At 60.8% G+C, this 11402-nt stretch overlaps 1 protein-coding gene across 1 annotated transcript; it reads left to right on the top strand.

Moving 5' to 3' along the window:
- Positions 1-435: 435 nt before the first annotated feature.
- On the top strand, positions 436-10935 carry LOC125916729 (homeobox protein SIX3-like). The gene is made up of 3 exons (XM_049623030.1): positions 436-490; positions 8106-8919; positions 10743-10935. The coding sequence occupies exons 1-3, from the start codon at positions 436-438 to the stop codon at positions 10933-10935; spliced, it is 1062 nt and encodes a 353-aa protein (XP_049478987.1).
- Positions 10936-11402: the final 467 nt, after the last annotated feature.

Here is an 11402-nt window from a genome sequence, read left to right as displayed (position 1 = left end):
GGGGAGGAAAGATGACTGGGTGGGGATGTGGGGTGGGGATGTGGCTGTGGGGCAGACTCAGCGCCGGCTTTTCGCCCTGCTTTGAGGAGGTGCATCGGGCTGTGCCGTTACCACCCCCCCCCCTCCACGCCGGAAAATAAAGCTAATGATGTAGTAATTTAGGAGGGGTGAGGGGCTGGGCGAGAGAAGGGAGGGTGGATGGGGAACGCGCTCCCCAAGAGCGAAGGCAAACAGCTGTGGAGGCGCTGCCCAGGGCTCAGGCTTCCCAACAGGTTAGCTAGACGGGGATCCACTCGGCATTTCGCAGGAAAGGGGGGGGGGAGGCTGAGTGAGAGGGGGAGAGAGCCTCAGAAGAGGACAGAGGGAGGGAGGGAAAGAGAGAGAGGAGCGAGAGCGCGCGCCGCGCTGTTTAAAAGGAGACACTTACACTTCCTAATGAATATTTATCCGCCGCTGCTTCCTGCTCCCGGCTTCCCTTACCTTTCCGCAGGTAAGATCCTCCCAGAGCCCCAGCCCTGGGGGCTCTCCCAGCTCCCCCCGTCCTTCTCCGGGCACCGGTGGCCAGGCGGCAGGGCTCTTGACAGCCGGGGAGCTGGGGAAGTAGGAGGGTGGCTCTGCTCGCGGCTCGGCTTGCGCGCGGAGGCTCGCGACCCAGCACTTGAAAGGTCCGCGTGCGTGGGTTACCTGTGTGGAGTGGGTGTGAATGCGTGTGTAAGAGTGGGTGACAGAGAGGATGTGAACCCGCGAGCGCGCGCGCGCGCCTCTGTTTCCCGCGCGCTCCGAGGACATTTTCCGACTTTTCACTCGGACGCCGGGGATTTCTTGCCTTTGCCTTTCTCAGCTTCCCCCTCCTCCCTCCGCTCGCCCCCTCCACCTCCCCCACCCTATCCCCCCCCCCGGCTGCCAAGAACCCCTTCTGCGGGCTATTGTACAGCCGGCGCGGGCTCCCCCGGGCCGGATCCCGGGTCTCGAAGAAAAGAGGGTGTGTAGTTGGGTTTCTGCCTTAACCCCACACACAAAGGCCGCCGGGCCACGGGGCCCCCCGCCCCCTTCCTGTCGTCTCCGCTGGCGAAATGCTGCGGCGTGTCCTCCCATACTCAACCTCTCCCACCCCCTGCCACACACACACACCTTGGGGTATCACGGCCCACAACGGAGCTAAGAGTGATTGGGACCTGGGGGTACTGGGTGGAGCCTCGCGGGGCCCTCCAGCCAACAATCCTGAGCTGGAACCGGGGGACCGAGGACCCCCAGGGAGAGGGTGCCTCTCATCGCCACTACCACCATCCTCCCTGCCTTCACCCCGGAAAGGAGCGGGGGGGTGTGGGGGAGGCCCGGGGGGGGGGGGGGGGGGGGACCTGGGAGGGAAAAAGGAAGGAGGCCGTGGAGGAGCTGATAGTATGACCAGAATTTTTAAATGGACTTACCCGGCCACCTGTTGGGAATCCATTTGGGGTCGGTCAGTTCCGGAGCTGCTCCAAGTGGACACACAAAACCAAAAGCCGAAGTTGGAAAAAGAAAATTCTTTCTCTGGCCTTGCCCTGGAGCAGCCAGTCAGGCTAGCAGCTCTGCGCTAGGGTCAGGGAGCTGCAGAGCCAAAAGCACCCTTGCCACCCCAGTTCCCTTCATTCCGTGGCTCCGAGGCCGGGGGTCTCGGAGCCCGCGGACTCGGCGCTCAGGGCCCAGCGCTCGCAGTTCGGCTTAAGCCAGGACAAGCTTTCTAAGCCCTGCTCAGAAGTCAAGAGCAGCAGCGCCGCCGCCTCGGCGCGGCCTTTCATGACGCGGTCGCTCCTTATTCTTGTGCCTCGGCCTCTCTGGTCGCCCCCGGACAAAGCCACCGGAGCCCCGCCGCTCCCTTCCCGCTAAATCCCCTTCGGGGTCAATGCGCTACCAGCACCCGGCCGCGCGCTTCTCCTGCCAGTGGTGTGGTTCTTAAAGAGCCGCACCCCCCCCCCCCTCCGTCCTGCGCGCTCCCCCGACCCCCGCCTCCCCGCCCCTCTCCTCTGGATCTAGCCCCCCACGCCGACGCCTTAGGTCCCTGCTGACCCGACCGAAGCCTGCGGACTCTTAGCCCCCTCCCTTCACCTCCTCCCCTGAGCAGTTGGTGGGCCTGGCCTTAGGCTTTACCCCGCTTTAGGTCCCCTTTCTCTCCAACATCGTTCATCCCTCGCTTGCCCGCTCCTACCTTTGCCCTTTGGATGGATCAAGGCCCGGGCACCATCTTGCCCAGTGCAGAGATGATCCCTAAAGATCGTCAGTTTGGGCTTAAATTAGGGGGTCGTGGGATGGGAAATGGGGCGGGGCATGCCAGCTGAGCTGGGGGAAAGAAAGAGGAGCAGACCAGATGGACTTAGAGGCTCTGCTATCCCAGGGCCTTGCTGGCCTGTCGGCAGAGGGTGAGGACTGGCTGGGTGCCACTCATTCCTAGAGGTGGCCACCCTGGGATAGGGTCCTGAGGCTACCAACCTGGTTAGCCTGCTGTGTATCTGAGGGATTGTGGGCATGTGGTGGGGGGCACCTCTAGAAGTCCCAAGAACGTGGGTCTGCAAGAAGCCTCTTCCCCAAGCCCTCCAAAGTCCAAGAACTGGGTGCGCAAGAAGGGACCTTTAGTGACACCTGTCCAGGCAAAAGGGCATGGGAAGGGGCAGAGAGGGAGTCTACTCCTTTTTCAGAGGACTGAAACACAACTGGTCCTGGGCCTCCTTAGATTCGCTGGCTTGTCACTTGCCCCACTGAGGCAAGGGGAAGTAGATGGTGGCTTTGGTCCTCCTTCCTTCCAAAGTACCCCCTTTCTTCCTCCCCTTCGGGCTTGTTTTCGTCCCATCTTGCCCTAGCAGCAAGTTGGTCCTGTACGGGGGGGGGGGGGGGGGGCTGCTTCAAGTGCTTTCTTTAGGCTTCCTAAGGACTGGAAGCATGAGTAAAGAGAGACCAGAGAAGGCATGGTTCTCTGGGGGAATGGGGGCTGGTTCAAGTTAGGCTGTAGTGCTGTAGTTGCCAGTGCCGACTGTGTTTGATTGTTTGGGGTCTGTGGTGGAGGGGCAATGATGGTTTGAAGAGGAGCGTGCCCACCCCTGCTCAAATTCACTCCCCAGCACATCCGTTCTGGCTCTCCTAAAGAGATCCCTGCAAAGACATAGGCAGCCTCCCGGGCAGTGGAGCCCAAAGGAACGTGGTGTGGGAGGAGGGTGGAAAACGGACCCTCCCCTGGACATCTGCCCTCTGCCACCCCAACATTAGTCCAGTGCATCTTAAAGGAACCCGGGTAAATGGTTGGAAATTGGCCTCTTGGGAGAGGGTGGCAGTGCACTCCCTGGACTGGAACCTGAAGCCACAACCCTCCTCCCCAGCCCAAAAGACTCACAACCCCAAAGTCTGCCACCTCTCTCCCTCTTCCACCTGGGTCACTACAGCCAGCTGGGACCCAGCTTGGGCCCACTCTCCTGGGCCTGGCAGTGGGAGGTGCGGTGGCCCAAGACTGAGCCAAACTTCTCTTGTTTGAGGATGTGGGGGGCGAGGAGGCCTTCAGCGGGCGGTGGGGCTCATTAGGCAGAGTGGGGTGCGGAGAGGTGCGCAGCGCCGGCCCCGGAGGCCGCCTTTGAGCGGTCGGGGCAGCTTCATTAAGCAGCGCTAACAAGGCATACAAATGCCGGGCCCAGCAGCTTTCTTGCAATGCCGGAGCCTTAGCAGGGCGCCAAGCTAATGAGGGTCACTCAAAGGGGCTGATCAAATATTCAAATTTCCCCGCACGCCAGGAACTTTTATGTGCGGAGAAAGTTGAGGCAACTGAGCTGTGTTTACTGTCCCGAGCGACAATTGCTCGGAGCGCGGGTCCCCGGAGGCTAAGGCGCGGGGGGGGGGGGGGGGGGGGGGGGGGGGGGGGGGGGGTGTTGTTGTTGTTGTTTTTCATTCAAAGGAAAGTAATCGGGGCCCTTGAAGGGTTTCTCTGCCTCCCCACCTACGTGCTGCGCTCCCCTGCGCCCTCCTCCGCCGCCCGCGCCTGGCGCCTCAGTTTGCAGCTTGCGGGGAGGCCCAAACAGCCCTCGCCTCCCGATGTCCTGGGGGCCGGAAGGGCCGTTGCCCCCCGGGACGAACCGGCCTTACGGAGCTGAGCAGGGCCTAATGGGTGCAGCTGCTCCAGCCGGGAGGCTTGCAGACCTCTGGGCTTTCCCGGTAACGCCAAACACGAAGTGAGTCCTCAGACACCTCTCCCGGTGGAGTTGAGACTGCTGGGGTCCGGGCTGATTTTGTAAATAAATGCCCCGCAGGTCCTAGTAATAGAAAGACACTCTCCAGCTCAAACGCCCTTTCTCCCCGCACCACCTGTACGCAGTCCTGCCGGTTGCCTGGCCCAAGATTAAAGCAGAGACGATGGTGGCAGTTTTGTGACCTCGGCCTGTATGGGCTCCAAGTCCCAGATCAGGGAGTCTGAGCGGCCAGAGGGCAGGGGAGAAGTATGGGCCCCGCGGGTTGACCCATTCATCCGGATCTCCACGCTCTGAGAGACCCAGGGTGCTGGCGCCCCCCCTGCGCGCCACCCCTTCCAGATGTCCCTCAGGCTCAGCTCCCTTCCCTCGCTCTGCTCAATGCCTCGGGCCCCCAGAGCGGCGTGAAAGGCGCCCGGGCCCCGGAACCCGAGGTCCTTCTGCTCCTACGCCCCCTCTCCAACGCCCAGCGCCTGGGAATTTGGGAGGGGAAGCTCGGGTGCTCCACAGTCCCCTCCCCCACACGGCCAGGGGGACCTACTAGACCCGGACCCTATGGAGCCTGCGCTCCCAGCTCCAGCGGGAGCCGGTCCAGTCACCCGCGCGGAAGACCCGCCGCCCCGCCTCCCCCCAACACCCAGCTCTCTGGACTCTCAACTTACAGGCTCCCGGAGGCGGACATCGTGCTTCGGGCCAGAGGGGAGAGGCGCTGGCGGCAGCGGGGCCGCGAGGCTGGCTCCCTGGGCGGCGCGGAGCTCGCTTCTGCGGGGAGTCTGACAGCCCGGGGCTGGCCGCCGGCCCCGCCGCGCCGGCTCTGTCCCGGCGCACAAAGCTGCGCGCCTCGCAGCCGCCCTCCGCCAGGCTTTGCACTCCCGAGTCGCGGTCGCCACCCCAGCAGGCGAGGTGCGGCGCGTCTGCAGGCGCCCCGGGCCGAGGCTGGGGGCCGGGGTGTCGCCGAGCGGAGCCTCGGCCCCATTTGCCTCAACTCTCCTTGAGTGGCGACGGTTTTTGATTTCAGCACTTTTCGGCAGAGCCCGCGGCACCTGCCCAGCCTCCCTCCAGGGCTGGCCGGGCTGCAACGGGGAGAGGCCGGGTCGCCCCCACCCGGAGGCGGGGGTTGTGAGGACGGGGAGGGGACTGGTTGGGTTCACCCGCCCGCCCGGCGCCTGGGTCCTCGGCTCCAGGGGATGCAGTTTCGGGGTCACGAGCTGCTTTCAAAAAGTTGAACACAATATTCGGAAACCCACCCGTAGGAATTCTCCCCCCACACGCGGCACAATACCCACTCCCCTCCCCTTTTTCATTCCTTCCTCCCCCGCTTCCTCCTCCTGCCCCTTCCCCCTCCCACCCCTCAGCCTATAATCCTTCCCCTACAAGAGAAAGGGATCGGGAAGAAAAGATGAAGCGTCTGTTTTTGTGTCCCACCCTTAGGGCTCTTTCTGGGCCCGCCGTGAACGACCGCCCAGAGCTTCGAAGCTGAACGGAGAAGTCCTCGCGGTTGGAAGCAAGATAGTTGGAAGGGAGAGATCAGCCGAAGTGGGACTTGGCGGGTCTTCCCTTTGAGCGAATATTTCTCTGTCTCTGTCGTGGGGTTTAGGACCCGCAACCCTCAGCTGCCTGGGGCTGAGCGGGCTGGTATCGTCCCCAAGCCCAGTCCAGACCCTCCCTGCCAGAGGAGAGACTCCAACAGCAACTTGCACTTCTCTTTCCAGGAGGCCTGGCTCTGCAGGAGTCAGGGCCTAAGCAGGGCCCGAGCTCAGGGTTTCGGGGTGGGACGCTCACAGCCCTAGTCACGTTAGGTTTCCCATTTAAATTCTCGCTCAATCTCTTTCTCTCCTCCCTCATTGAGATCTCCAAAGTGGTGTGGACTCTGTGCCTCGCCCCCCGATCTGCATCGGAATGTAGAAAAGATCTTTTTTTTTTTTTTTTTTTAAAGAGTTTTGAATTCCTCAATGATTTTTCTTCTGGAAAGGCAGCTTAGGATAATTATTTCAGCTTTATTGAGGGCAGATTAGTTGAAGTCTGGACGCTGAGTTTCAATACGCGTTGTACACGGGCCGACAATGTGGGCATTGTTGGCTACTGTGTGTGAACTCATTCAAAATATACACTTTTTAACACCAAACCGAGTCCTGTCTAAATATACACAGTGCTCAGGGGAAAGACGCCTCTGACCCCGACAAATCTGCGTAAATCACACTTCCATAGTTACAGAGGCCTCACAAAGGGAGACCCCGCTAAAGATGCTGATTACATCTTCTTAAAAGCAACATACCTTAGAATAAATACCCCTACCGGCCCCTGGGAGTGGGGGAGGGGGGGTTGCCGTGGCCAGAGGGAGGAAGGGCTCTCTGTATCCTATGGACTTTTTGGGGTCTGTTTTAGGTTTGTAATGTTACTTTGCTTAGGTAAATTAGTTGTTTTTTTTTTTTTTCCTTTAAAATATGAGCAAACATGCAATGTTCAGGCCTATCCGCTTCTTTGGGGAAGCCTCCAAAGTTTGACTGTCCTTCTGGGGCTGGTAGGCAAGTCCAGAGCTTCTTGGAGGAGTAGAGGTAGCAGGCATTTCAGGGGGCTCCAGAGGGTTCCAGACTTCTCAGCTCCCAGGGGACACAGCTGAAGTCTAGGGGGAAACAAAGACGTGGCTTGCCTTTCAAGATAAAAAGAAGTGTACTGTTATTTATGCTGGTATTTTAAAATACAGGGCAATAAGGGAAATCAAAGCTCCTTGACCCGGAGCTGAGGAAAGAGAAGCGGGTGGAATCCAATGCAGATGAAATCGAGGCAAACGTGGCCGATGAACCAGGACGGGGGAGGCCAGAGCGGCTTCCAACACCCTGGGGCCTGAGCTCAGCCTCTCAGGCGCCAGGTGCCCCCCGAAATCCGGGAACACCGCCGCAGCAGCTAGGGTCAGCGTGCGGTGGGCCCCATGATCACATCTCTTCTTTCTTCCTCACCAGTATTAGTGCTCACATAGGCAGAAAGAGACAGCCCGACGTGCACACCGTGTGCAAACCAAGCCTGCTCGGCCGGCCCTCGGGCTCTACTTGAGGGCTGGCCTTCGGCCTTCAGGCGGCATGGGGAGCCTCTCACTTCCCGACAAAAATCCCTTTAATTGCTCATCCCATTCAACAACTCTATGCCCACGGCATTTTGAATTTCTGGATCAACTTCTTTGGGGAAGAGGGAAGAAGGGAGCTGAGAGAGACAGAGAGAGACAGAGAGAGAGAGAGGGAGAGAAGTGGCGAGATTAAGAGTTGCAAAGATTAAAAAAAAATCTCTTTCTCCCCCTTCTCCCTCTTTCCCTCCTCCCCCCCTCCCCCCCCCCAACTCTGGCTAAGTGGTAAAACCGTCCTTACGTTCTCGGTATTGATTGGCAGGGCTGACAGTGATTGGCAGCGGTTGCCGTGGCAACGCCACAACGACACGCCGCAGACCAATAGAAAAGCGAAACAAAATGTTTCAATGCTGCACTCACTGTGGATTTAGGGGAGATATTATGAGGCTGTTGTCATTAGGGCGATTGCTGTGGAATCGCTGAATCTTGACTCGGCGGTGGTTGGCTCTCTCTCTCTCTCTCTCTCTCTCTCGCTCTCTCTCTCTCTCTCTCTCCCTCTCCCTCTCCCTCTCCTCTCCCTCTCTGTCTCGGGTTCTCTGCGCGCGCGCACCGGGCCGCTCTCCTTCCTCCCTCTCTATGTGGCTGCGCGGGTGTGTGTGTGTGTGGATGTGTGTGGGGTGTGGGTGTCCCTTACGCCCTTCCTCCTCCCCCTCCTCCTCCTCCTGCTTCCCCCTCCTTTCCTTCTCCTCCCCCCTCTCCTCTCCCTCCTCCTGGTCCTCATCGCCCCTCTCCTCCTCTTCCTCCCCTCTCTCTTCCTCTCCCTGAATTTTCTCCTCTCCTCTCAGGTCAGTCCATGGTATTCCGCTCCCCCCTAGACCTCTATTCCTCCCACTTCTTGTTGCCAAACTTCGCCGATCCTCATCACCGCTCCCTACTTCTGGCGAGTAGCGGCGGCGGGAACGGTGCGGGCGGCGGCGGCGGCGGCGGCGCGGGCGGCGGCGGGAACTGTGCGGGAGGCGGCGGTGCTGGCGGAGCAGGCGGCGGCGGCAGCGGCGGCGGCTCCAGGGCCCCCCCGGAAGAGTTGTCCATGTTCCAGCTGCCCACCCTCAACTTCTCGCCGGAGCAGGTGGCCAGCGTCTGCGAGACGCTGGAGGAGACGGGCGACATCGAGCGGCTGGGCCGCTTCCTCTGGTCGCTGCCCGTGGCCCCCGGGGCGTGCGAGGCCATCAACAAGCACGAGTCGATCCTGCGCGCGCGCGCCGTGGTCGCCTTCCACACGGGCAACTTCCGCGACCTCTACCACATCCTGGAGAACCACAAGTTCACCAAGGAGTCTCACGGCAAGCTGCAGGCCATGTGGCTCGAGGCGCACTACCAGGAGGCCGAGAAGCTGCGCGGCCGCCCGCTCGGCCCGGTGGACAAGTACCGCGTGCGCAAGAAGTTCCCGCTGCCGCGCACCATCTGGGACGGCGAGCAGAAGACGCATTGCTTCAAGGAGCGGACTCGGAGCCTGCTGAGGGAGTGGTACCTGCAGGACCCCTACCCCAACCCCAGCAAGAAACGCGAACTGGCGCAGGCCACCGGCCTCACTCCCACACAAGTAGGCAACTGGTTTAAGAACCGGAGGCAGCGCGACCGCGCCGCGGCGGCCAAGAACAGGTCAGTGGCGGGCCCGCGGCCTGGCTACCGTCTCCCGGGCTGGGGAGGGAGAGAGGGGTTGAAATGGGGGCGGATGGGGCAGGGTGCCAATGGCTGCCGGGCACTCGAGAAGCCGCGACCCCTGGCCAGTTGGAGAAAAGTTTCTGCTTGCCCAGACGCACAGAAGAGGGACGGTCAGCGGGATTATTGGCTGCTTTGTCGGAGAGGGGCTTTCGGCAGGGTGGAGAGAGAGAGGGAGAGAGAGAGGGAGAGATCCTGAGTGCCCACGGCCCCTGGTCCCAGCCCTGGGCACCTTAGCCCTGCTGCACCCTGCTACCTGCTCAGCCCTTCCACAGCTCGGCACTCCTCCGGAGCCTACAGACAGGGAAGGAAGGAAAGCAGTCCTTGCCATCTGGTTCTTATTTCCATGCATTGCAAAAACCCAGGAGGAATCCACAATGTCATGGAAAGGAAACTGAACCTGGGTCTCTGCCACAAAATGAAAAAGGTCGGTGGCCACCTTTGAGCAGGCCTTCATTGCAAATTGCCTGACGGGGAAGCAAGAAAATCAGGCTGGGAGTAGAAAGGCCGTGTGTGTGTGTGTGTGTGTGTGTGTACATGCATGCAGGTGCTAGCCCCCAAGCCTCAGTCAAGGAGCATCCCCTTGGTACATTAACTTGGGAAGCCACCAGGAATAGGAGCAACCCCACTACCAGCAAGTTGGCCACAAAGTCACAAAGTTGACTGGGCTTGGCCAGTCAGCAGACTTGGGCCTGGGGGAAGTCGGGAGAAAAAGAACTAGAAGAAAGAGGAGGAGGAAAGGGCACGGAATGGGAGGGAAGGGGAATGGGAGGAAGTTGGGTAAAAGCCCTGGTAAGGAGCCTGTGTCCCTACCTAGCCTGCAAAGGCTCTGGGCCTGATGTACCGCAGGGAGCGGAGCCCCAGTTGCTGACAGTTGCCGGGGGCTTGAGGCCCGGTGTGAGTTCCCGGAGTGAGCGAGTGTGTTTGTGTTTACATGGCCCAGGCCTGAGCCCCGCGCCCTCTCACCCTTGCCTGTAGAGCCAGGTTTTCGCCTGAGAGGGGGAGTTCCCCGGGGACCAGGGGAAGGCCTCCTCGTAGGAACTCAGAGACTCTAGGCTCGGGCAGCGGCTGCCTGGTGCGAAAGGGACAGACGGAGACTGCTCTGCACCCGCTCCTGCCTTCTTCTCTGCTTTCTCTCTTGCTCCTCTTCCCCACTTTTTCCGCTTCCGGCTCCTCGGTTCTCTCTTCCCCTGCTCCTGCGCTCAGCGCAGGGATTCAGAGAGCAAAGCCAGCGTGTCCTGCCCGGGAGAGGCTGCGGACGATCACCTCGCAGCTCTGGGTGTGTTTGGGGGAGCTGGGACAGGAGGCGCTGCGGGGACCGACCGCTCCCGGCAGCCGGCTCAGTCTGAAGAGTCCCAGGGGCTGGGGAGGAAGAAGCACCCTGTCCCTCTCAGACTTTTGCTCCTTCGGGACGCTGCATCCGGAGGCCTCCCCAGGCGTCCGGCCTCGGGTTCTACCTCTCCTCTGAGGCCGGCTGCGAACTGGGAAGCTTTGGGAAGCTCCAGCGAGCCTCGGGAAGGAGAGAAGAGAGCCGAGACCGGCGCTGGGGGGCTCTGCAGCCGGGTGCTTGGAGGCGGGGGTGGGGGTGGGGGGTGGTAGCGAGAAGTAATGAGCGCAGAGAGCAGAGTCAGGGGTGGTGGCGGGGGCGCGGGGTTGGGGAGATTGGGGAGCACCGGCGGCCGCCGGCGCGGGGAGGCTGCTTGACGGAGCTCTGTGGCGGGGCCGCTGTCTCAAGGGCTGGTGCCGCTCTCTGTCTCCCGCAGGCTCCAACACCAGGCCATCGGACCGAGCGGCATGCGTTCGCTGGCCGAGCCCGGCTGCCCTACGCACGGCTCGGCAGAGTCGCCGTCTACGGCGGCCAGCCCCACCACCAGCGTGTCCAGCCTGACGGAGCGCGCGGACACCGGCACCTCCATCCTCTCGGTAACCTCCAGCGACTCGGAATGTGATGTATGATAGCCAAGGCCGCCCTCCTCCCCCTCCCCCTCCTTCCCCTCCTCCTCCTTCTCGCCCTCCTCCTCTTCCTCTTCTTCCTCCTCCAGCCCCAGAACCAACCGAAATCAGGATACACAATCATACACACACACACGCACACGCACACACACGTACACACACACTTCTACCCCAGCCAAAAATATATAAAAACCAAGAAAAATAACAAACGAAACGCAAACTATCAACAACCCCGACCACCATCTACCGCCACGGCCACCCCAAAGGACCGCGACGCCGACAGACAGTCACAAACGCTGATGTTGCGGGCAGAAAACATAAAAGAGGTGACAATTGTATACTTTCTAGGACAAGCACGGCTTCTCCTTTCGGTTCCCACGGACCCGGCACCCCACCTGCATGACGATTTATTTGTATCTGGGAAAATATTCTCTCTAGTTTAAAACGATTTAAAAAGAGTCGACTATACA

Source organism: Panthera uncia, unplaced genomic scaffold (assembly GCF_023721935.1).
Source record: "Panthera uncia isolate 11264 unplaced genomic scaffold, Puncia_PCG_1.0 HiC_scaffold_1039, whole genome shotgun sequence".
NCBI classification, from domain to species: Eukaryota; Metazoa; Chordata; class Mammalia; order Carnivora; family Felidae; genus Panthera; species Panthera uncia.
Note: the sequence above shows the minus strand (reverse complement) of the source record. Positions and strands in the feature narration are given on the sequence as shown.